Source organism: Gigantopelta aegis, chromosome 15 (genome assembly GCF_016097555.1).
Source record: "Gigantopelta aegis isolate Gae_Host chromosome 15, Gae_host_genome, whole genome shotgun sequence".
Classification (NCBI taxonomy): Eukaryota; Metazoa; Mollusca; class Gastropoda; order Neomphalida; family Peltospiridae; genus Gigantopelta; species Gigantopelta aegis.
The window spans coordinates 45,710,441-45,737,505 of NC_054713.1; the positions used below are offsets into that span (position 1 = coordinate 45,710,441).

The 27,065-nt window shown below is 37.8% G+C and overlaps 1 protein-coding gene across 3 annotated transcripts; it reads right to left on the minus strand.

Moving 5' to 3' along the window:
- Window positions 1–1,705: 1,705 nt before the first annotated feature.
- LOC121390423 (receptor-type guanylate cyclase gcy-12-like) lies at window positions 1,706–26,777 on the minus strand. 3 transcript variants are annotated; one of them, XM_041522232.1, is made up of 5 exons: window positions 26,561–26,747; window positions 20,862–22,374; window positions 5,168–5,266; window positions 3,081–3,172; window positions 1,706–1,912 (listed from the first exon to the last, which is right to left on the minus strand). In XM_041522232.1, exons 2-5 carry the CDS (start codon window positions 22,354–22,356, stop codon window positions 1,736–1,738), a joined length of 1,863 nt encoding a protein of 620 aa, XP_041378166.1. In that variant the 5' UTR covers window positions 22,357–22,374; window positions 26,561–26,747; the 3' UTR covers window positions 1,706–1,735. The 3 variants fall into 3 exon arrangements, 2 of the variants coding, with proteins under 2 accessions (XP_041378166.1, XP_041378167.1); XM_041522233.1 differs by lacking the exon at window positions 26,561–26,747 and having other exon boundaries at window positions 20,862–22,749; XR_005960210.1 differs by lacking the exon at window positions 1,706–1,912 and having other exon boundaries at window positions 20,857–22,374; window positions 26,561–26,777.
- Window positions 26,778–27,065: the final 288 nt, after the last annotated feature.

A 27,065-nucleotide genomic window follows, 5' to 3' on the forward strand; every position in this document is an offset into this window, starting at 1 on the left:
TTCCCCATCCTCTGGGTTTTCCCCATCCTCTGATTGAGTTTTCCCCATCCTCTGGGTTTTCCCCATCCTCTGATTGAGTTTTCCCCATCCTCTGGGTTTTCCCCATCCTCTGATTGGATTTTCCCCATCCTCTGATTGGGTTTTCCCCATCCTCTGATTCGGGTTTTCCCATTCTCTGATTGGGTTTTCCCCATCCTCTGGGTTTTCCCCATCCTCTGATTGGATTTTCCCCATCTCTGATTGGGTTTTCCCCATCCTCTGATTGGGGTTTTCCCATTCTCTGATTGGGTTTTCCCCATCCTCTGATGGGTTTTTCCCATTCTCTGATTGGGTTTCACACATCCTCTGATTGGGTTTTCCCCATTCTCTGATTGGTGTTTTCCCCATTTTAGTTTGGTGAAATCTTTTAATGTAATTAGTTTTTTTGTAGAAAATAGCTGGGTTCCTGCAATTTTTTACGCTTAATAGATAATTTGGTGAAATGTACTGCTCAATCAGAGCTAGTCCTGATGCGCCACAACTGGGATATCAAAGGCCGTGATATGTGCCGTCCTGTCTGTGGGAAACTGCATATAAAAGATCCATTGCTACTAATGGAAAAAGGTTGCAAGTTTCCTGAGACTACGCCAGAATGACCACATGTTCGACCTCCAATAGCTGATGATTAATAAATGTAGTGCTGTAGTGGAATCAGTAAAAAGAAAAACCACATTTTTAAACTGCTCCAGTTGAACAAGGTGCAAAACGTAGCCCAGTGGTAAAGCTTGATACGTTGTCTGTCTAGGATCCGACGCGAGTTTATTTAGTCATTTATCCTTCCTGCCAGTCCTCAAGAACTTGCGTAAGCAAGGCCGTAGTATTTGCTATCCTGTCTGGGATGGTGCATATAAAATATTCCTCGCTGCTAATTGGAAAAAGAGTAGCCCATTGAATGGCACCAGCGGGTTTCTTAATGTTTGTTTCTGTGGTTCGCTAGATGTAAAAAAACAAATTCACCATTTTAATGAAAAAAAAAGGTTTGTTTTGTTTAATGATACCTCTAGAGCATATTCAATCATTAATCATCTAAGGAAATGTGCTTTATTAATTTTTTATTAGCAGCAAAGAATCTTTTATATGCATTTTTCCATAGTACAAGATAGCACATCCCACAGTCTGATATACCAGTAAGGGGGAACTGGTTGCGGTGGGGGGATCCAGTAAGAGAATGAGCCACGAGTCGACCGAGAGATTCGATCCTACAGCCCTGGCACCTGTCGTGCGCTCTACTGACTCGGCCCCACTTCGTGCAAGAAACCGTTGGATAGCAGGTGTTGATCTGGGTGGATGCTGCTGGCTTTGTACCCCTACCCTCCCCCCGAATAACGAAGTCTCCCACAAAATCCAATGTTTATCAAAAGGAATACAATAAATATATGTAATATCGTGTTTGCCGTGGCAGGGTTTCTGCCAGAGTAAAGCACAGACAGAATAGCACATACCAGTCTCTGATGCACCAGTTGTGGTGTACTGGGTCCACCGACGGGGATCGATCGCAGACCGACCACTTTAGCAGTGGGTTGCGTCCACTCAGATTTTGTAAGAAGACCGTGTATTATTAAGTTGCCCCGCCCCCCCCCCCCCCCCCCCCCCCCCCCCCCCCCATATCTCCCACGTGATCTGTTTTGGAATATCATGTCTTAAATTCAGTCAGTGAGTAACGAACAAGTATTCCAGTATTTTATTCCAAACAAAACTATTCTGACTGCTCAAATATCCGATTGTCTTCTCCTTGGTAACCTAACGAAGACACGTCGATCATAACTGGGTTGTCCTTGGCAACGTCAGGAAGAACCAGCCCACTTTGGCGTCTGCTGCGCGGGACTGGACGAGTTGTACCACTTAAAACAAACGTTTCCATCTCTCCCTTGCCCTGCAAATCAAGGAAATATGATTAAAGGTAAGGAATGTTTATTTAGCGATGCACCCCAGCACACTTAAAACGAAAGTTTCCATCTCTCCCTTCCCCAGCAAATTAAAGAAAAAATAATTACAGGTAAGTAATCATATTTAGCGACCCCCTGCCCCAACAGCACATTTAAGGAGAGGCTGGCATAGCAGTATAACTATATATAGCGCAACAAAATATTCCTTGGTGTTATTGCACAAGTCTGTCAAAATATTGTACTAACATATATTAAAGAAATGAGTTTTCAGTTCAGCCAGCAAACGTTTCGATGACGTTCGCGAATTATTTGATTGGTTACCTATAAGTGATTCGATTAACGTGAAGCGCATAAACCAGTCTATCGGACGTTTTGCTGATCGAAGTTTTGACTGATTCGTGAGTGTATAACATCACAACTGTCAAAATGTCCATAGTGCCGTCTTGTGATTGTATGTGTGTGTGGGGGTGGGGGCAGTCCCACCACCCCATTTGAAGACTAAAATTTACTCTTTTTTTTTTTCTCTTCTCTATACAATAAAAAGTAAATAATGGCATGTGCCCCCCACTCCACCCACCCCCACCCCCTCCAACTGAAGACTGCCACCTCAGCTAGAGACACCCTCACTCCAAGTTCCGTTTCTACGGACCTGGCGAAGCATCTGTCGGTAATTCGTGAAGGCATGTCACAGCCTTGTCAAAACATCATTTGGACTCTGTCTATTGCAGAGATACAAACTATATACATGATAATTGTTGTATGTCATTCAGGTTTAAATTAATATCGGCTATATGTTAGCTGTGTATACCAGCTATGCTACTCACCACCAAAAGTTGAGCAACAACCAATGAAGTATGAAAATTAACTATAATTTGACAATATTCTTAAAATAGTTTGATGTGTTTATATTAAACCTTCATCATCCAGCAAACACACCCAAACATTACATGGGCCGTTCTATGGGTTGTTACAATTATCTGCTCTTGAATACAACAGAATAGAATGGAATAGATATTTAACGACACCCCAGCACGAAAAATACATCGGCTATCGAGTGTCGATTGAATACAACACGACTCGCCTTGACATTAATGGAACGTCTAGATTTCACCATTAGCTTTAACATCAATAAAATCTGTAGCTTTAAACACTCACCTTAACATTAATAAAACCTCTTGATTTTGTTGTAAATCCGCCAATATCGTCCAAGTAACACTTCGTTTCTTTACTTATGTGGATCGTTTGAGCTGAAAAAGAAAGAAGAAAATGAAGCAACAAGACTTGGTATTTGTTTTGTAATAACGTATGAAAAAAGACAATTTGTATTTGTTAATGAAACTAAAAAAAGGCTGAAAGAAATTACACATGCACATGAAACTGACGAAAAGAGTTCAACATGCATATTGAAATAAATCTATACACTGAATTGGTGAGCTAATTGTTTTTTTTGTCTACTTCTATGTTAAGATAAGGGTTAGCATATACATAAAGAAGTATACTAAACAAATTACTTAAAGGGACATACTCTAGTTTTTAAACACTAACGCGTATTCTTTTTACTATTGGAGCCGTTTTTTGATAACTGAAATCATACTTTACTGGATTTTATGGTTTAGATTATTAATTTTCGTTCATTCGAAGTGTTTTTGGTCATCCTGGTGTTTTTAATATCACAAAATGCATTTCTCATATTTTTAAAAACGCACGTGCGTCTGAGAAGTAACAGTCGAATTTAGTCTATTTTTAGAAGGTATTTCACAATTTTAAAGTCACAGACTCATGTTTCACTCAATTGTAACTTTATCCAAATGTGTTACAGGTTTATAGAATAACTAAACGTAGTGCTAATTTTCACGGGTTGAAACTAGGGTCTGTCCCTTTAAGGCGACGCTACACAATGCAACTGCCTTGTACGAGAACAGCTGATTGTGACAAGACAACATTACGAGTTCATCTGTTGCTATGCAATGGCCTATTCTGATACGAGGTACTCGTATAGTGTGGCGACGCCTTTATATATTAAACGAGGTAGGTAAAAGAAATTACTAGTATACATAAACTTGAATAGCTAACAGAAGTAGCTGACACATCAAAGAGAATAGCTAACATATAACTTGCACATAAGCGTGAATAACTAATAAGTATAGCTTATACGTGAACGTGAATAGCTAACCGAAATCACATAAACGTGAAACTGGAAAGCTGATTTAATTATACTGTGTTCAAAAGAAACTTTACACATATATAAAATTTGAATAATTTGATAAATATTGTTCCTAACCGAAAAGAACCAATTTAGAAACCACCTAACAAACACTTTGCATCTACCATGAATTGCATTGTGACGTTTAGATGTTGAACTTCATGATACTTGCATATCACACCATACCGTTTGTTGGTTTTCTATAATACAAGTTCAAACCTTGTAAAGTTTCTTTTGGAAGTCGGTATACTTATGTACATGAAGTTGGGAAGTTGGTGTAAAGGGAGAGGTAATATGTGTTCAACATAAATTAATATATTGAAGCATAAAACCGAAGAGCTACATTAAGATACTGATATACAACACTATTAAAGAGCTACAAGAAAGCGCTAAATTATTTGACTTTTATGTTCATAAATTATGTTAAGTTATTGTATTCTGAATTTTATAAAAATAGAGATAAAGTCTTTAACAGATTATGTTAAATTATGGGAAAGCTATATTCTAAAGTTATGGAATTACGACACAGTGTATTTTATTACAATATACATGTTCATTTCTAGAAAGACGATATGTCATCTTTTAAAAAAAATGCCAGAATCGATCTCCATCGGTGGACCCATTGGGCGATTTCTCGTTCTAGCTAGTGCACCACGGCTGGTATATCAAAGGCTGGTATATCAAAGGCTGGTATATCAAAGGCCGTGGTATTTGCTGTCCTTTCTGTGGGATGGTGCATATAAAAGATCCTTTGCTACTACTAAAAAAAAAAAAAAAATCTAGGGGTTTCCTCTTTAAGACTATATGTCAGAATTAACAAATGTTTGATATCCAATAGCCGATGATTACTAAAGCAATGTGTTTCGGGGCTGGCACTCGCCAAATTCACCAATTCTGACATTTAAAAATTTTTTTTTTACAGAATATATCGATGTTTCTGCTAATATGTTTTTGGTTTAATAGATAAAATGGCTAAATGTTCTCACCCAGAGCTAGCCCCGGCTCTAGTGGTGTCGTTAAACAAAAAGTTTAAACTTACGTAAGCCGTTGGACTCCATCCTGGACGCGGTGTTGACGGTGTCGCCGAACAGACAATACCTCGGCATCTTGGTGCCCACCACGCCGGCTACCACGGAGCCTGCAATAACACACACGTCATATTTAAACGTGTTTCGCCGAAAGAAAGAAAGAAAGGTAGTTTTTTTAAAAGAGTAAATTGTGTGTGTAATGTACCTTTAATGTTCTCTGTGTGTTTGTGTAATATCATCGGTGTTTCTTGACAGGGTGTATTGCATGTTAGTATACTTAGGCAAAAGTAGGTGCACTTTTAAAAGTGCACATTTCCCCTAGAAAATCCTAAATGTAGGGAGGCAATTTACAACGCGCAGATATGTAAAAAAAAAAAAAAAAAAAAAATAATAAAAAAAAAAAAAAAAAACTACTACTACTACTACTACTACTACTACTACTACTACTAAATCGTTGTAAATAATATATATATATATAAAAAAGTATTATTATAAGCGGCCAAGTGTGTATCGTTTTATATAGTTATTAATCACCGGTAACAATAAGGAATTGAATAACCTAGGCGAATATTTAGTGCAAGCGAATACAATTAGAGATCGATTAATGCAGGATAATAGTTAATGTAATAAATGTAGTCTATATCACTTCATTTGTCCATGATTATATATAAACCACACCCACCATTGTTTAGCACGTGTGTATTTTGTATAACTATGTTGTATTATTTATGTTATGTATTCATGATTATATATAAACCACACCCACCATTGTTTTGCACGTGTGTATTTTGTATAACTATGTTGTATTATTTATGTTATGTATTCAGCTGATGAGTTGTAAAGGTCAAAACAAATAAAGAACTTGAACTTGAACTACTACTAAAATACATTTTAATAAAAGTATTAAATGAATAAATGTCTCCGATCAATAATGTTTTTAATGACAAATACAATTAACTTGCATTTCAATGCTTAGAATATTAATTTTGTACATTAATTGCCTTCTCTTAATGTTAGTAACCAACTCAGTATGGATATTTCATTCATTTTAACTTATTTCAGTGCTTATATCCTATTAATGTTCTGGGCTATCTGGGCTGTCTGTCCAGGACAGTGAAGTACATATAGTGGTTAGTTGGTTAGAGAGAGAAGAGGGTGTAGTGGTCTTACACCTACTCGCTCTGGGTGGGAGAGCCGGTACCGGGCTGCGAACCCAGTACCTACCAGCCTGAAGTCCGATGGCTTAACCACGACACCACCGAGGCCGGTCGTGGATATTATGTCATAGGGTTTTACGTGTACATTCAGAACAAGCTGTTGTAGTGCATGGATGTTTATGTCAGGTCAGGTCAGATCAGAGTGTTTAACGTGTGCACATTCAGAAGAAGCTGTTGTAGCGCACGCCTGTCCTGGGCACAGGTGCCGGCCTCGGCCGGCTCCTCCGTCCAGGACAAGAAAGGGATGGGGTGGGGTGGAGGGGGGACAGCCTGGGAGCACCAATAATCCGACCGGGGCCGGTAACAGGCGGAGGGTGGTATGGTGCTATGGAATTTGGAAAGGATTAGGATTAAGCCAAAGAGAAAGGGTGCGCAATTTTGTGAAAGAAATTGGGCGCCAAAAGGTAAAATAGGGAGCTACATATAGTTTTGAAAGATTAGTATGTTTGCTTACGATATATAGGCAACATATTGACACGTGATTTAAAACAATTGGATCAAAGTGATTCCCGGAAGCAGGCCTCGAAATAAGGCACCTATAGGTGATTAAAGATCACAGATTTTGGCTCCAGGAGATCTTTTTGCATCACCTGCATGACCATTAGGTAACCAGTCGATCCCCTGAAACTGTATGTAATACGGATATCCAAGATACCATGGTTTTTGCGTGATAGTTTATGAAAGGTGATTTAATACCGGTACAAAATATGTTAAAGATTTTGTTATTCAGGTCAGAGGCGAATCTAAGGGGGGGGGGGGGGGGGGGGGCGGGCCATCCCTATCCAAACCTCCCCCAAAGTTCCCTTGACATTCCACCTCATGTCACTGTCCCCCCCCCCCCCAAATGGATTTTTTGGAGCCGCCACTGCAGGTTTACGGATACCAGTTTCGCACAATTGTGAAATTTAAAACAATAATTTTATTGTAAGAATTGCTAATAAAATAAATTAAAATAAATGAACGAGGAGATCGAAAATCGTTGCCGCTAAAAAAAAAAATTATTATTATTATTTTTTAGTAGATTGTCCACCAAATCTATAGCTTATAGCGTGTCGGGTTATTCCTGTGTAAATTAATATATATATAAACAATTTTGAATGGCACTTCGATAGTTTCCGTATATTCCGGACATTGCCGGAAACATAACTATTACGCCAACAATACGATGACGTTTGAATATGATTATAGACGTGAAAGTTGCTTTACGTACATTTTTTTCTGAATTCAGATATATATGAACGGTATCGCTATTTGACGTCTATAAGAATATTTAACGTGTGCAAGAAAATTTATTAAATTGTTAATATGCATTTATAATATAATATTAACTACGTCGAAGCTGTTGAAGTTGTCACAACGTTAGCTAGACGTTCAGTGTTCTATAATTCACGGATATCACCAAGACAGGCCATTGACTCACTGTATTGGTAAGCGATGTTACAATATTTGATATCACCAAGACACGCCATTGACTCATTGTATTGGTAAGCGATGTTACAATATTTGATATCTCCAAGACACGCCATTGACTCATTGTATTGGTAAGCGATGTTATAATATTTGATATCTCCAAGACACGCCATTGACTCATTGTATTGGTAAGCGATGTTATAATATTTGATATCTCCAAGACACGCCATTGACTCATTGTATTGGTAAGCGATGTTATAATATTTGATATCTCCAAGACACGCCATTGACTCATTGTATTGGTAAGAGATGTTATAATATTTGATATCTCCAAGACACGCCATTGACTCACTGTATTGGTAAGCGATGTTATAATATTTGATATCACCAAGACACGCCATTGACTCACTGTATTGGTAAGCGATGTTATAATATTTGATATCACCAAGACACGCCATTGACTCATTGTATTGGTAAGTGATGTTATAATATTTTCTCTAAATGCGCATGTTGTTAATTATTCTGTCAAATTACTGACAAAAATAACCTTTTCCAAAAATAAAGGAGGAAAAAAGGTCTAAAGATATTTCACATGGCTTCGGGGGGGGGGGGGGGGGGGGGAAGGGATTACTTTTTGTGAGACGCTCGTTGAGACATGCCATCTATTACTTACTTCTGTTAACCCTGTCAACGCCAGACTCCTGCACTGCGACCAGCCTGCAGACAGTGCCGGATTTATAACGGGGCAAAGGAGGCAATTGCCCCCCAGATTAAGGACTTCCTTTATAAAAAAAATGTAACAATTATAAAATTAGTTCATTTTTTTTATTTGTCATAAAATTTAATTTCTATATTGAGGGGCCCCCGAACCTGAAGTGCCCCGGGCCTCCCAAGGTCTAAATCCGGCCCTGCCTGCAGACGATCGCTAATTTGCCAGATTTATACACACGGATTAAGACATTGATCTAAAACAGATTCACTGAGCTATTTTCGATTGTTTAGATGGATGGGGTGCCACCAGTGAGCACATCAATTACAATATATGCACTAATCATTCAGAGTTCCTTTTGTCTCTCTTCTCTGTTAATTTATGTTTTTGCCAAAATGCTTTTATCAAAATGCTTTTACATTCCACAGTGGTGCGTAATTTAGTGCTAGAAAGTGAGCTTCAGGTGCTAAAGGTTACAGGGTCGATCCCTCCCCAAAACCCACACTAATTTTAGTTTCTCTCTTTGTGGTCCTTAACCATATGTTACAGTAATTGAAATGTGTAAAGCGCGTCATTAAATACAAAATTTATTTTTGTTACTGTTGCTATAACACACCAGTGTTTCTGCAAGAAATACATTTTAGGGTATGGCGCTAGGGAACTGAATGCAACCAAAGTCAATAAGGTGTATAGGGGGCCTCCCCCAGAAAGAAAATGGGTTGCGTTTAGGAGTAGGGTTAAGAAAATCATACAGTAATGATAAGAGTAATTAATTTTGTTAAAAGGTTAACTTAAAAAAAACATAATCTGCAAAATAATTTGGGTTATGGCGCCATTACCCGTTTTACCCTCTGACAGAAAGCCTGCACACTAAACCTCAGGTCGTATACTAGATCAGGTCAACATAATGAAAACTTATCAAGCTCAAACACCTAGGCCTACTTTAACAATAAACATCAAAACGTTTTCCCTAAATAATAAAAACAATTTTGTTTTATTTAACGATACCACTAGAGCTCATTGATTTATTAATCATCGGCTATTGGATCTCAAACATTTGGTAATTTTAGAAAGGAAACCCACTACATGTTTCAATTAGTAGCAAGGCACCATCCCACGTACATGATAGGACATACCACGGCCACGCAATAGGCCCACCGTCGGGGATCGATCATAGACAGACCGCGCATCAGGCGAGGGCTTTACCATTGAGTTACATTCCGTGCCTTTCCCGTAAATAGATCCAGTTACTATTTAACTTTCATACATATACATGTGTGTGTATAGTATAGTATAATATATATATATATATATATATATATATATATATATATATATATATATATATATATATATATATATATATATATATATACATATATATATATACATATATATATATATATATATATATATATATATATATATATATATATATATATATATATATATATATATATATATATATATATATAGATATATATATAGATATACATATATAGATATATATATATATACATATATAGATATATAGATATAGATATATATGAAGAGTTCAGGCGCAAAACGCGATATATCCATTCTTCATTTTCAGTAAAAATGGGTTTTTTAATTGGCGTATATCGCGTTTTGATTAAAAAGAACATGGGATTTACCCAATACAATTTCATAAGGATCAATCAAGTTTTGCAGCAAATCAGCGGGCCTATGATTAGCCCTTACTGACATACAATAATTGCTTTAACTACAAACTAGGAAGAAATGGTTTATATCGCGTTTTGCTCCTGAACTCTTCATATATAGATAGATATACATGTATATATATATATACACACACACAGACGCATACACATACACACACACACACACACACACACGCATGTATATATATATATATATATATATATATATATATATGCAGACACACACACACACACACACACACACATGTATATATATATATATATATATAAAAATATATATAGACAGACACACACACACACACACACATGTATATATATATATATATATATATATATATATATATATATATATATATATAGACAGACACACACACACACACACACGTATATATATATATATATATAGACACACACACACACACACACACACACACACATGTATATATATATATATATATATGTGTGTGTGTGTGTGTGTGTGTATTTCTCTTACAGTTTCTAATAAATTTGTCATCTTTGTGGATCGATTCTTCATTTGCATTTATCACAATCAATTGTCGATTATCAATTATGTATATTAATTATGTGTTCCCTGGTGGATCTAAGGCTAGTCTGAAGGAATATATGGTTCAGTGCAACCCAACCGTTTCGTGAATAGGTGTGTGTGAATGGTGTGTGTGAATGTGTGTGTGTATGTGTGTGTGTGTGTGTGTGCGTGCGTGCGTGCGTGCGTGCGTGTGTGTATGTATGATTTTATAAAATTTAATACAGTAAAAAAAGTGTGATGGGGAGAGGGGGGCATGACCCCCGTGGCCCCATTCGCTACGCTACTAGACGTAACCAGTATTTTTTATAGGGGGGTGGGGGTGGGGTGCTACAAATGAACCACATGACAGTGAATCTGCCAATATGGTGGATAGGGTTGCAGTGAACCACTTTGGTTTATCTTGGCCTAACGAAAGTAAAACATTTATACAAAGAAGCGCTATTTCAAGTTAAAGTTCAAGTTCTTTATTTGCTTTGAGTTTTACAACTCATCAGCTGAATACATAACATAAATAATACAACATAGTTATATAAAATACACACGTGCAAAACAATGGTGGGTGTGGTTTATATATAATCATGGACAAATGAAGTGATATAAGTTACATTTATTACATTAACTATCATCCTGCATTAACCGATCTCTAATTGTATTAGCTTGCACTAAATATTTTCCAAGGTTATTCAATTCCTTATTGTTACCTGTGGTTAATAACTGTATAAAACGATAAACACATTCTTTCTGATCGTTCAATGTTTCGATATCTTCCAGATTCTACATTTAATTTATGAGCGCATATTCTGATCTTACATATTTATTTTATACAACGCGTTTCCATTGGCAACCTTAAATATATTTGTAATCTAAATTCATTTAATAAATGTTGATATAAAAGTCCTTTAGGCGTTGTCATTGTTTTGCTGTAACATAATTGCTTAAAAGTATCTAATATCCTTTCTTTGATTATCATGTAGATACTCTCGTCAACATACGATTATACGACATACAGTTCCTGCCTAATGTTCATTGACCAATTATCGTTATATTGTGCCATTTCGTCATATATACATACTTCTTAGAATACAATTTGTAGTGTTACGTAATTTTAAAAAATATTTAAAAATTATAATTTTTCTTGTTACTTGAAGTGGAAACCGTCCCAGTTCGCGATAAACAAATTCGTTACACGTTCCTTTTCTTACACCCAATAATTCTTTTTACAAAATTGTATATGTACTTTTTCAACATCATGACCCGAGTGAAAGACCCAAACTTCAGCACCATAACTAAGGATAGAATTAATATATGTATCAAAAACAGCAAGCATTGTTTCGATATTGAAGAAATTGTTCCTGCATACATTCAATATTGAACATAATGCCTTGCGTCCTTGCTCTGCAAATCGTTTCTGTGTACGTGCAAATTTACCATTATAGAAAAATAAAACGCCAATAAAAATGCCCGACGCCATATAACCGTAAATAAAATGTGTACAGTGCGTCCTTAAATAAAACATTTCCAAGATAAATAAATTCATTTACAGCCTCTAGTTCACACCCATTAAAGTACCACTTCTCATTATCTCGTAATGTACTTTCGTTTCTAAAAACAACAACTTTAGTTTTATTTGTATTGACAGTTAAATCCCAGTTTTGGGTATAATTAATCAGAGAATTAATAAAAAAAAATTGTAACCTGGTAACAGAACCGTGTCATCAGCGTACTTTATCAGGAATATGTTTAACATTTGTATATCGATATAAGGACAGTTGTCTGATATTAGCTGCACCTCACAGTCATTGATATACATGAAAAATAATATTGGCGACAACACTTCTCCTTGAAATAAACCATTTTTGCATACAAAGAAATCAGAAATGACATTATTATATTTTATACCACATTTAATATTTTGATATAGCGACCTTATTATAGCAAGCATTTCCGCACTTACAACTTGGTTAATTAATTCATGCCATAAATTTTGTCTACAAAGTCAAATGCTTTTTGTAGTCAGCAAAGCATTTAGTATATTGGCGAACAATTTACCTAGGCAGCTAACTAGAGTAATACCTCTATAATTATCCGTATTGTTGGAATTTCCCTTTTCAAAAACAGGCACTATACATCCAATCCACCAACTATGAAGGAAATGAACCGATTTAAAAACAGTATTAAACAATATCAACAAACATGGCATCAAAACATTCATACAATTAATAAAATATTCGTTTAAAAGACTATCATAGCCACATGCTTTGTATTTCTTTAACTTATTAATAGCATGTGATATTTCACTCTCGGTGATGTCATTATCTAATAAGCTACCCACTGAGTCATCAATATAAAGAGGATCATAATTGGTTAAAAAGTTATCTTCTTCACTTTTACTTGTTGGTTCGTTTAGAGCCAGATTTAGAAAGTGATTATAAAAATCGTCATTACTGACTTCTGATTATTTTTACGTTTATTAAACTGTTTGTAAAATGATTTTGGGATTCCGCAAATAATTCAGCTCGTTACCTTGTTGAGACGTGTACTGGGTTTTTTTAGTCTACGTTTGTAAACATTTTTCGAACTAACAAGACCCATACGATTTCCTCTTGTTTTATTTCGATTAAACACTTTAAAGGCATATTGTCACAGACCACTGACCTATTTAATGGTCTAACAAAGTATTACCTGAACAAAAATAATTTGATTTGTCCCTAAATGTACTTTATTCAACCATGTTCAATAAACACCATACTCCATTTATTAATGATATTTTGTAAAATTTATTGAATTATGGCAATGGTCCATAATTCAAAAACTAAAATTGCCGAGAGGGTTGACTTGGATTTCTCTCCATCATGGTTCAATTAAGGTGATCCGATAGCTAGATTTGGTTTCCAACAATTAATGTGATTTATATTAATTATCTATTTTTAGAGAAATAAGGTCCTTAAATCCGTCACAGTATGCCTTTAATTGCCTTTCTATATTGAGCGTATCGTTCTTTACGTATATCATTAAACCAAGATTTATCTTCTACTTTAACATAACAGGGAATTTTTCCTTTTCCACTCAATTTTATTTTACGAGTTTTATCAGTACAATGAGGCAAAATAAGTTCATTGAGTTCATGTGTGAATGTATCTACACATGTATTAACAGTTTTCTGGTTATTACAATTAACAGTACATATATTTATCAAGTTATCTATATATTCAACAAGCTTATCAACAATCTCATCATTGTACTCATCATTCCATTTTATGCTGGTATGTAAAACACATGGGTGCGTGGTGAGAAAAACAATTGAATATACCAGTGCTCTATTGAATCATAACAGGATTCGTGTACTAGGACATAGTCTATAAGACTAGAACCATTAGCATTATAGAATGTAATACTAGAATCTTTGTTTCTGGTAGGCCTACCATTAACGATTTGCAAGTCACTTGACGTACAACGCGATAATAATGTTCCTTCAAACTAGTTTACATTTTTATCTTCGCTATCACGCCGAGTAAAATCAATATCTGCTACATATGTGATAACGTTTGGCAATAAATGTAAGGAACTTGTAGCTAATCTATCGTGTACAATACAATCAAACTCGATGCTCACACGACTATTAAAGTCACCAATGGCTATAATGTCTCCCAAGTCCTTATATTGTGCTATGTATTCTTCAATAATTGTAAACACACCAATGTCGTTGTTATCGTAGTATGCACTATTAATGGAGGGTATGTAATTTACAAATATATAGACATCTTTTTCAACATTCCTTTCAATCTTTAAAATAACAACACTGTCGCATACTGTTTGAATACAACTACAATAGTCTTTGAGACATTCTCATATATATAAAAAAATTATGACAATGCCTCCGCCTTTACCGTGCACTCGTGGTATACAATATGTGACGTAGTTAGGTAGGGATATATCTCTAGAGTCATTAGAGCCAGTCCAACATTCATATAAGCATATAATGTCATGTTTACAAATTACATGTAAAAAATCACCTTCTTTTAGTTTATTTACAAGAGATCTGAAATTATTGTTACCCCCCCCCCCCCCCCCCCCCCCCAATGTTGTCCGGTTACTGGATTCACACGGTGCAGATGGGGTATGCTGATCACTTGAAACAGACGAGTTCACACGTGCTCGTTTTGGAGTCGGCCTTGTTCTCCGTTCGCTGGATTGTCCCTGGCGTGAATCAATAACGACCTGGTCTCGTGGTGCATCTCAGTGTAGACGTGGACCATTATGTGGTGAATTTGAGTTGTGCAGTTTCCCATCCACGAACAGTTTGTCCCTAACCAATTTGGTCTTGCGACCAGCTTGACGAAACCGTTTGCCCACCGGGTATAGCTGTTTGCGTTTCTCCTCGATTACTCCTGGAAACTGTTCATTAATGCTGTATGATTTGTCCTTAAGCATGTATGCCTTACTCTTAACCAATGTCAGTTGTTTGAAGAAAATGAAACGCGCTACAATAGGACGTTTATTACCGTTGCGTCTTCGCCCAAACCGATGAACGTTGCCGAACTCTATGTCCTGGTCAATTCTGAGCTCCTGATATACGAAGTCTCTCAACACATCCTCTGTGTTTTCATTGTTGTTCTCCACCAGTCCATTAAATATTACATTATTCTTCATTGACCGGCATTGCAAGTCAATAATGGTCGACCTCATCTCTTCGCATCCCTTGCGAAGTATATCAAACTCTCTTTATTATCGAGATATATGACACATTTCGCTCTATTAATATGTGTCGCTAATTAGTTTACACTGAGCTCACACCTGTTAATGGAACACAGGTAAATGAAGGAGCACTAGGAAGTGGTCACAGTGTAATTAACGAGTATTAATAACCCTGGCGCTAAGTGGAATTGATGGTAGGGGACACATTTTACGTGCATGTCAGTATAGGACAAACATGTTTTTGTAAACAGATCCAGGAACAACAGAACCGTTATCCGCGATCAACGATCAACACCGTATCTCTGTACAGTGGAAGGTCCAATGGACATTTGGTGTGTGTGTGGGAGAAACAAAGTTTATTTTGTTTAACCACACCACTGGAGCACATTGATTAATTAATTACCGACAATTGGATGTCAAACATTTGAAATACAGTCATCAGAGGAAACCAGCTACATTTTTCATAATACAGCAAGGGATATTTTATGTGCTTTTTTTCCACAGACAGGAAAGCACATACCACGGCCTTTCACCAGTTGTGGTGCACAGGTTAAAACGAGAAAAAAACCCCCATTCAGCTGAATCGATCCACCGAGGTGGTTCGATCCTGCGACGCAAGCACCTCAAGCGAGCACTCAACTGACTGAGGTAAATCTCGTCCCTTTGATCCAGGAACAACAAAACGGGTGTCCGCGATCAAGAACGTATTTCTGCACGGTACAAAGTCAAATGGGCATTTGTGAAAATAGCGATTGATTCCATGAATCTGTCCAGATAATAACGTTTGTTTAAAGTTTGTCTTGTTTAAAGACACCACTAGATCACATTGATTTAGTAATCATCAGCTACTGGATGCCATACATTTGGTAATTTTGACATATAACTTTTCAATGCGTGAATGATTCAACTTTATTATGGTTCCAATATAGATTATTTCAAATACTTTTAGCTATTAATAAATTTTTACATATGATTCGTTACGTCGATTCGAATATGTGCAATTTATGTAGTAATTATCCTGAAACCATATCACATTTATTCGTAGAGTGCAATGAGACCAACAACTTTATGGCATGCAGTACAAGCCTGGATATTAACTGAAATAGGGAATATAATGACTGTTAATAAAAATAATATCATGTTTGGTTTCATAAATAATGAAAAAGACAACTTTCTTAATTGGCTTATTATTAATATAAAATACTATATTTATTGTACAAAAAATACAGAAAAAATGTTTAGAAATCACTGCCATTACAAATATATTGCCCCCCCCCCAAAAAAAACAACAAACAAAAAAAACAACAACCCTGAAATAGCAAGATATATTCTATATTAAAAATTGCCATTGTGAAAAATTTAATAAAGAATGGGCCGCATGGCTCAACCTCTTTAATGACTAATATAGATGCAATTAATATATATATATATATTGTTATTATGAAAATATAGTGTATACAGATACTTGTAGCAATATATATTAAGACTGATTTAGTGCATGGCTTGTTTGGAGATCGCAAGGTTTCAGGTTTTATATAATTCAAAACAACTTCTTTCTTTTTTCTTATGCCATCTATCTCTGTCTTGTATTCTTCTTCTTCTTCTAAATCTTCTCCTCTCTGATTCTCGTCCCTCTTACTCGCTATTTTCTCTGTTCTTGTTTAAATCTCGGATCATAAAAAATACATATTTATGTTAAAGATCACTGTCCACGTCCAACTGTAGGCATGCGTTGAACTTGAGTCTGAATCAGTTTCTTTTAGTTTTGTTATTTTTAACATATTTCGTTGTTGCTTAAAACATGGATATATATATATGTAAAGCAATGATTCGGGGCTCCCAACCCGGACACTGCTATATGATCTGGGTCAATAAATATTATTAAAAAAAAAAAAAAACACGAAGAAAAAACCCCAACATATAGTTTTAAAAGGAAACCCACTACATTTTGAATCTGTCTAGTGCCTCGTCTATAGAACAGCCACTCCCGAGGAGATTCTTTACTGGACAATGCATCCTTCTTGACCTGCCACAAAGAAGATTGCCACTCCCGAGGAGATTCTTTACTGGACAAGGCATCCTTCTTGACCTGCCACAAAGAGGATTGCCACTCCCGAGGAGATTCTTTACTGGACAATGCATCCTTGACCTGCCACAAAGAGGATTGCCACTCCCGAGGAGATTCTTTATTAGACAATGCATCCTTCTTGACCTGCCACAAAGAGGATTGCCACTCCCGAGGATATTCTTTACTGGACAATGCATCCTTGACCTGCCACAAAGAGGATTGCCACTCCCGAGGAGATTCTTTACTGGACAATGCATCCTTCTTGACCTGCCACAAAGAGGATTGCCACTCCCGAGGAGATTCTTTATTAGACAATGCATCCTTCTTGACCTGCCATAAAGAGGATTGCCACTCCCGAGGAGATTCTTTACTGGACAAGGCATCCTTCTTGACCTGCCACAAAGAGGATTGCCACTCCCGAGGAGATTCATTAGACAATGCATCCTTCTTGACCTGCCACAAAGAGGACTGCCACTCCTGGGGAGATTCTCACTGGACAATACATCATGCTTTCACCGCCAGTTTCGATTTTCATATTGATCCTAGTCACAAATTTAGTTTTGTTTAACGACACCACTAGAGCACATACATTTATTAATCATTGGCTGTTGGATGTCAAACATTTGGTAATTTTGAAATATTGGTAATTTTGAAATATAGTCATAGAAAGGAAGCCCGCTACATGTTTCCATTACTAGCAAGTGATCTTTTAAACGCACCATCCCACATACAAGATAACACATACCACAGTATTTGATATACCAGTCGTGGTGCACTGGCTGGAACGAGAAATATCCCAATGGGTCCACCGACGGGGATCGATCCTAGACCGACCGCGCATCAGGCTAGTACTTTACATGAGAAATGATTACTTTGTTCACTGAATACGTTTATGAGAGGGATGTACATACGTTGGGATTGCCAGACTATAATGAACATCTCAAGACATGGCCAGATTGATTTGTGGGTAATAACAATAATTAAAACAATCAAGTTCAAGTTCTGTTACCATGGTGAACAATCCATACGGACATGTGGAATATTTTAATATTATAGAATCAACATTTCATCAGTTAGGATATTCTACATAAAACAGTGATCAATATCTCCATCATACTGGTAACAAACGGGAGATTTTGAAATGATTAGCTGCACAAGAATGAGTAATTCATGTCAGGAAACGCGCGTGTCTATGCTCTGCATCGACAGTTTGTTGTCTATGAACTGTTACTCTTTTGGTGTGGAACTGACTGTCCACGGATAAAGATAGATCAGTTCTAATGGTCTCAGTTCAGTGTAATTCAGTTCTGGACTCCCATACATTTCTGTTTAGATTTGTAGATTCATTTGTTTATATTACAATTCCATTCTAAACGACCAAATTATTAACTAAATCGTATATTTGTACAAGATAGAATCAAAGTGATGTTTTGACAGTATCAACTGTAAACTCCCCATTATTTGGAGGGCTGTGTGTTTGTTAAATTCTCGCCTCACCTGTGTATATTTTAAATTCTAACCTCACCTGGTTGTATTTTAAATTCTAACCTTACCTGTGCATTTTAAAATCTAACCTCACCTGTGTGTACTTTAAATTCTAACCTCACTTGTGTATTTTAAATACTAACCTCACTTCTCAGCTCTGTAAATTTTAAATTGTAACCTCACCTGTGTGTATTTTAAAATCTAATCTCACCTGTGTGTATTTTAAATTCTAGCCTCACCTGTGTGTACCTTAAATTGTAGCCTCACCTCTGTGTACTTTAAATTGTAACCTAACCTATCTATATTTTAAATTGTAGCCTCACCTGTGTGTATTTTAAAACCTAACCTCACCTTTGTGTATTTTAAAACCTCGTCTCACCTGTGTATTTTAATTATAACATCACCTGTGTATTTTACAATCTAACCTCACATGTGTATTTTACAATCTAACTTCCACTGTGTGTATTTTAAATTCTAACCTCACTTGTGTGTATTTTAAAATCTAACCTCACTTGTGTGTATTTTAAAATCTAACCTCACCTGTGTGTATTTTAAAATCTAACCTCACCTGAGTATTTTAAAATTAACCTCACTTGCGTGTATTTTAAAATCTAACCTCACCTGTATTTTAAATTCTAGCATCAGCTGTGTGCATTTTAAAACCTAACCTCACGTGTGTGCATTTTAAATTCTAACCTCAACTGTATTTTAAAATCTAACCTCACCTGAGTATTTTAAAATCTAACCTCACTTACGTGTATTTTAAAATCTAACCTCACCTGTGTATTTTAAATTCTAACCTCACTTGTGTATTTTAAATTCTAACCTCACTTGTGTATTTTAAATACTAACCTCACTTCTCAGCTCTGTAAATTTTAAATTGTAACCTCACCTGTGTGTATTTTAAAATCTAATCTCACCTGTGTGTATTTTAAATTCTAGCCTCACCTGTGTGTACCTTAAATTGTAGCCTCACCTCTGTGTACTTTAAATTGTAACCTAACCTATCTATATTTTAAATTGTAGCCTCACCTGTGTGTATTTTAAAACCTAACCTCACCTTTGTGTATTTTAAAACCTCGTCTCACCTGTGTATTTTAATTATAACATCACCTGTGTATTTTACAATCTAACCTCACATGTGTATTTTACAATCTAACTTCAACTGTGTGTATTTTAAATTCTAACCTCACGTGTGTATTTTAAAATCTAACCTCACTTGTGTGTATTTAAAAATCTAACCTCACTTGTGTGTATTTTAAAATCTAACCTCACCTGTGTGTATTTTAAAATCTAACCTCACCTGTGTATTTTAAATTCTAGCATCAGCTGTGTGCATTTTAAAACCTAACCTCACGTGTGTACATTTTAAATTCTAACCTCGACTGTATTTTAAAATCTAACTTCACCTGAGTATTTTAAAATCTAACCTCACTTACGTGTATTTTAAAATCTAACCTCACCTGTGTATTTTAAAATCTAACCTCACCCGAGTATTTTAAAATTAACCTCACTTGCGTGTATTTTAAAATCTAACCTCACCTGTATGTATTTTAAATTCTAGCATCAGCTGTGTGCATTTTAAAACCTAATCTCACGTGTGTGCATTTTAAATTCTAACCTCAACTGTATTTTAAAATCTAACCTCACCTGAGTATTTTAAAATCTAACCTCACTTACGTGTATTTTAAAATCTAACCTCACCTGTGTGTATTTTAAATTCTAGCATTAGCTGTGTGCATTTTAAAACCTAACCTCACGTGTGTGCATTTTAAATTGTAACCTCACCTGTATTTATTTTAAAATTAACATCACCTGTGTGTATTTTAAAATCCAACTTCACGTGTATGTATTTTAAAATCTAACCTCACCTGTGTGTATTCCAATCCTCAACTGTAGACGTCTGTCTTGAAGGTGAGGAATCTGGAAATCCGTCACCCCTAGCAACAGCTCGACGGCCATGAGCGCCACCTCGCTGACATGCTTGATGCCGTTGCGCTGCGGCAGACCGCTGACGACCATGTAGGCGTCGCCGATTGTTTCCACCTTGTAGACGTCGTACAGGTCGAGGCAGCCGTCGAAGAAGTGGTACAACTTGTTGAGGAACTCGACCACCTGCAGCGGCGAGCACGACGCCGACAACGTCGTGAAGCCCACGATGTCGCTGAAGTAAACGGTCACGTTCTCGAAGTACTCCGCGTTCACAGCCTTGTTCATCTTCAGTTGCTGGGCGACGCTTTTCGGCATCATCTGGTAGAGTAGGTCGTCTGCTCGCTGTTTTTCGATCTTCAGCAGATGAGATTTTCTAAACGCCTCTCTCGCGTAGTTCTGAATCGAGGTGGTCAGTCGGTGAGTGAGGCTGAAGAGAACCGGAGCCAGGATGAAGACTAGGACACAGGCCATCGAGGCCATGATCAGATTGAGTTTCACTTTCTCCACACGTTGCTCCACTTTGAACAGAATGCGCTCCTTTAACGTCCGCTTGGTGTTGGCTAAGATTTCCAGATACTGGTGCATGACGCCGTAGAATTCGGAACCTTTCCTGTTGGATGGGTTCGGAAACCAGTTGGTCTGATAATCTTGTCGAAATTTATTCACAGCTTCCAGCACAGAATTGTTGTCGGGAAAGAAATTGTCTGAATACTGTTTGTAAGTCTCTATGTGATCGAAAGCCAGCGCGTCATTCTTGTGAAGCAGATTGTAGTCTTCATCAGACAGGGTCCCGTTCTCGAAAAATACTATTCCAAACGCTAGCACCAAGCCCATGTTTTCTTTGGCTCGTATGAGCATCTTGTACGCCACGATGTCCTGCCAGAACTGTCCGCTGGACATGTGCGTGATGGCGCCTATGAGATGAGAAAGAAAGCACGAGCTCAGATTGCTGTAGAAGGCGATCTCAGTGAAACTCGACACGCTGGAGTTGAACATGTGAGATCTGTGGTCGCCAAGCTGTGCGAGGAGGGAGTCGCTGGTCACGAGATCGCAGTACGGCCAGTGACGTAACAGCCGGCTCTCTTGATTCGTCCTTTCGAAAGACGCGTTCAGGAACGAAGTGTTCTTCATCTGAATCGCGAGGACGACGTCTGCTCGCTCGAGCTGCAGCGCGTGGATGAAATCGCCGATGTCCTGTGCGCGTGTTATTTGTCTTCTGACGTCATCCATTTCGGCGTCTGACGTCATGGCAGAGGAGAGCATTATTGCAGCGAAGGTTGCCATGCCGACGAGAGGGATGAAGATGAGCGAAATGGCTCGGATTATCTGCAGAGCTTTTCCTCGAGACGAAATCGGGTCGGCGTAGCAGCCTGTCGTTTTGACGGTGATGTCAAGGACGCCGGCGTACGAATATTCACTTCTGTCACAGGACATTCTGGAGGGTGTGTTGATCTGAAATAGAACAAAATATTATATTTATCGCCATTTGTTTGAAAGGAAAAACAAGCCTGTAGTTTAAAGGGGGTCGAGGTGGGATGGGGTGGGGTGGGGCTGGGTGGAAGCGTCGCTCCGTCTGTGGCCACCTTTAGCTTTAGAATTGGTTGAAATCTGTTGTTGAGTGTGCCTTAACAGATCTGGATTGAAGACAAATGAGAGAGTGAAAATAATATAAAGAGATAAGACACCAGGCACTGCGGAGCAGATAACTCCAATCTGATTAAAATTAGCTCTACTGAGTCTACCAGTAAATCTAACAGCATTGCGTGGACTCCCATGTCCAAGTGACATTTCATCTATAAATAACAATTTAAATATCGACCAATTACACTTCGCCTTTTATAGCGTTATTCGGGAGCATACAAATTCTAAAAATATCGGGCGAGAATATTTATGCAATAGGCGAACTTGTTGGTCTATTTCAACATTGGAAAAACAGGGGGGAAAAGTGCAGTAATAAACTCTGGATTGTATACTGGTATAAACAGATTATATGGCTATACCATCACGGTTTTTTTTTCATCTTGATGATGATGATGATGATAACTAGTTTAACGTGCCCATATACCACTAGGGTTTCGAACACGCCCATCCCGAGTCCGACCTCCGATAAGATCGGTGGCCTGACTCGGGATGTGTGTGTGTGTGTGGGGGGGGGGGGGGGGGGGGGTAGTGTTGAAAATGGGCAGAATTTTGAAAATAGCAATTAGTAAAAAGGTTAATAGTATAATTTAAAAAAAAAAAAATAAAAAAAAAAAAATTACAAGCCAAAAAAAAAAAAAATATACAAAATTGACTGCTCGGCCGAATATTTATATAATTTGGAGCATTTTAGAAGGACAGTCCAAAAATAAATAAGAGAAAGAAGAGAGGATCGGACTATTTAATAATATTTATAAAAAAAAAGTAATTTCGACATAAAATTTTGAACGAAGGTCTAAATGTTTAAAGTCCAATCTATATGTCCACGTGAGTGGCCTCGTTAAGGCCGTTAGGGTGTGGAGGTTGGCCTACGGCGAACTGATGAGCGGAGAACCGGCAAAGGTGGGGATGAAGTGCTTCCATCTCTGGTCGGCGAGGATGGTTATAACACTCCGGTAGTCGTTGCCGAAAAGGGCCTTGACGATCCTGTGGATGGTATGGCTATCCATCTCTCTAACTAGGACCGCTTGTCGGTAGATTCCTTCTCGGCGCTGAGTTAGTACCAACCCCGTCTTGCCGGCTGTAGACTTGATGGTGTGTAGCTCGTAAGCGCTTCCATCAGGCAGTTGTTTCAGCTCTGGTTCCACTAGTCCGCCCATCAGTAATGCCGGATCCGAGGTGTCCCCCTGCACGAACTTCAGGAAGCCGGACCTGATTTTCCCGATCTGAACTTTCCAGACGGCTTCCGAGTCGGAGGGGGACGGTGCCTGTGAAGGTGGAGGCCTTGCCTTGTCAGGCTGGTCGCTCGGCTGAGCGACGGCCTTCCTCTTCGCAACGGCTCCTGCCCGGACCGCCGCCTTCCGAACTGGCAAGACTGGGGACAGTGGCCAGTTACGTGTAGGCGGTGGCGTAGAGGGAGATGGAGGTCCGTCTGCGGGCGTCTCGCACATCGGCGCGTTGAGAGCATCCCTCGGTGTTGACGGCGGGTCCGGATGAGCTGGTCCTTTCGTCTTGGGCCGAGCCGGGGGCGGCGACGCAGAAGGGACCGCCGCTGGCTGTTGAGCCGCCAGTTTTGTTCCCCCTGAGCCGCTCCTGGCGCACGTTTCTTCTTCCTCCGTCCTCTTCCCTTCCTCTTCTGCGAGTCCGAGTCGCCGTACACCAATGTCACGGTTGCCCGTGACCCAGTGTATGCGACGCGAAACTCCAGCAGCGATCCAAAGCTTGCAATCAATCCCCCCAGGTGGGGGGGGGGGGGGGGGGGGGGGGGGGGGGCAAGTCGAGAGCACAGGCGACAGCGTCCAGCTTCATCGAGAGTTAGCTTGGAAGTGTTTCATCTTGAAACAAATTTTATATAAAATTTTATTTTGCAATTAGTTTCCGGCATACTTCGTAATTCACCCGAATCATTTCGTATACCCTCGGCATAATCCCGAATGATTTCAAATTCTTTTCAAATCACTTGAATGATTTTGCAAGTAAGGTTTTGATTGGTCGAATGAAAGGTCAGCTTGACATGAGCTCCAACGGGCTGCTGTTAGATCCACATGTAATAGTGGAGCTAATTTTAATTAGATTGAGATAACTCTGAATAAAAAATATTATTGGCAGTAAATCTTAAGGCAGAGATGAATTTTACTTGTAGAATGCACGAAATTGCATTTCACGACATCTAGTTTTTGAAAATTTTACGAGGAAGCAAGCCCCGAACCCCTACAAACTTTGCTTTGAGCCCTCGATCTATCAGCATGCCCCCCCCCCCCCCCCCCGCCCAATGTCTACTTGCTCCGCTGTGCCTGGACATGACTGAGTTGTGTACAGTGCGGCTGAAACAATGGCAGCCATGAAAAAAGTAAAACGTTTATTTTGTTTAACGACACCACTAGAGCACATTGATTTATTCATCATCGGCTATTGGATGACTAACATTTGTTAATTTTAATATATAGAGGACACCAACTGCATTTTGTCATTAGTATCTTTTATATGATATGATAGCACATACCACGGCATTTGATATACCAGTCGAGGTACACTGGCTGGAACACATTTTGTTGAAGACAAATGAGACGAGTGGAAATAAAGTAGACACGATAATACGTCTGAGTTCAGTACAACAGCGGCTGGTGTGGAAACAAAAAGCTGCCATCAGGAAAACTACTTGTTTGCGATACAGAAAAACTGACGTGTTATTTTTAATGATTAATAAGGACAACACTTTGTTGTCTTGTGTATACACGTTGACAGGACTACACATACCATGGAATAGTGAAGCGCTGGTTGGAACGGGAAGAACCCTAGTGGGTCATAGTATATCGTCTTCAGAATAGGTGAATGTTAACGACTCACTAGTACGAAACAATATCACAAATAGTGTACCTAAGAATGAATGAATAAAACAATATCACAAACAGTGTACCTAGGAATTAATCAATAAAACAATATCACAGTGTACCTAGGAATGAATGAATGAAACAATATCACAAACAGTGTACCTAGGAATTAATCAATAAAACAATATCACAAACAGTGTACCTAGGAATGAATCAATAAAACAATATCACAGTGTACCTAGGAATGAATCAATAAAACAATATCACTAACAGTGTACCTAGGAATGAATGAATGAAACAATATCACTAACAGTGTACCTAGGAATGAATCAATAAAACAATATCACAGTGTACCTAGGAATGAATCAATAAAACAATATCACTAACAGTGTACCTAGGAATGAATGAATGAAACAATATCACAAACAGTGTACCTAGGAATGAATAAATAAAACAATAAGGAAAGAAATGGAAGAAGAAAGAAAAATCGAGACTATAGAAAAAGAAGGAATGTGAGAAAAAGACAAGAAAGAAGTAAAAAGAAAAATGAATGAAAGCTGATAAATAAACAAACTAACAAATAAAATAAAATAAAGAAGAAAAGGATAAAAGTGAGAGGTAATGTCAACATTAAAATATTGACTTCAGAATGAATGAATGAATGCAGGTTAACGACACTCCAGCACGAACAATATCGCGGATAGTGTACATAAGATTGATTGAAAGAAAGGATAAGGAAAGAAATGGAAGAAGAAACAAAAATCAAAAGTATAGAAATAGAAAGAATGGGGAAAAGGGGGGAAAAAGAAGGAAATGACCCCCCTCCAAAAAAGAGAGACAAAAAAAAGAAAGAAAAAAAAAAGAAGAAAAATCAAAACTATAGAAATAGAAGGAATGAGAGAAAAGGGGGAAAAAGAGAAGGAAATGACCCCCCTCCAAAAAAAAGGGAGACAAAAAAAAAGAAGAAGAAGAAACAAAAATAAAAATGACAATGAAACAAAATAAATAAATAAATGAACGAACGAACGAACGAAACGAACGAACGAACAAACGAACAAATAAAGTAGAAAAGTTATAAAAGTGAGAGACATTGTTAACATTAATATATAACTTTTTTATCCATTTAAAATACGTTTTGTCCGGTAGAAACAAGTTCTAGATGTACTTACATGTAGACGCTGTGATCGGCCGACAAATGGAAGTTCTCAGCAGAAAAATCAGCTTGTGTTTTTTCTCTGATTTGTGAGAGTAAATCGTAATTAAAACTGCGTTTCACTGATCGACTCGAGTTTGGGCCGAGAGCGTGTTTTGACGGCTACTGCGCTCATCCATCACCTTAATATTGTCCGTCGCGACTTAGTACCGACACAGAAAGGGCGGCACCCCGCCAGGGCACGTGACTGATTGACAGCTAATCGCTCACAGGAGGACATCAAAAACTTATTGAACGTTCGTCTGAGGAAGCGTAGTGATATCTCCATGCTTGATTTGTTACGTCAATTAACTTCTTTCCTTGAACTGATACGGCTATAAATAACTGTGGTCTCTGCCGATATATAGTTTACGACAATTTTGACAGTTTCACATGGAACTTTTATCCAATCAGGGTCTCGTGATTGATTGATAGGTAATCGGTCAAAAAGAAGAACATCAAAAACTTATTGAACGTTCGTC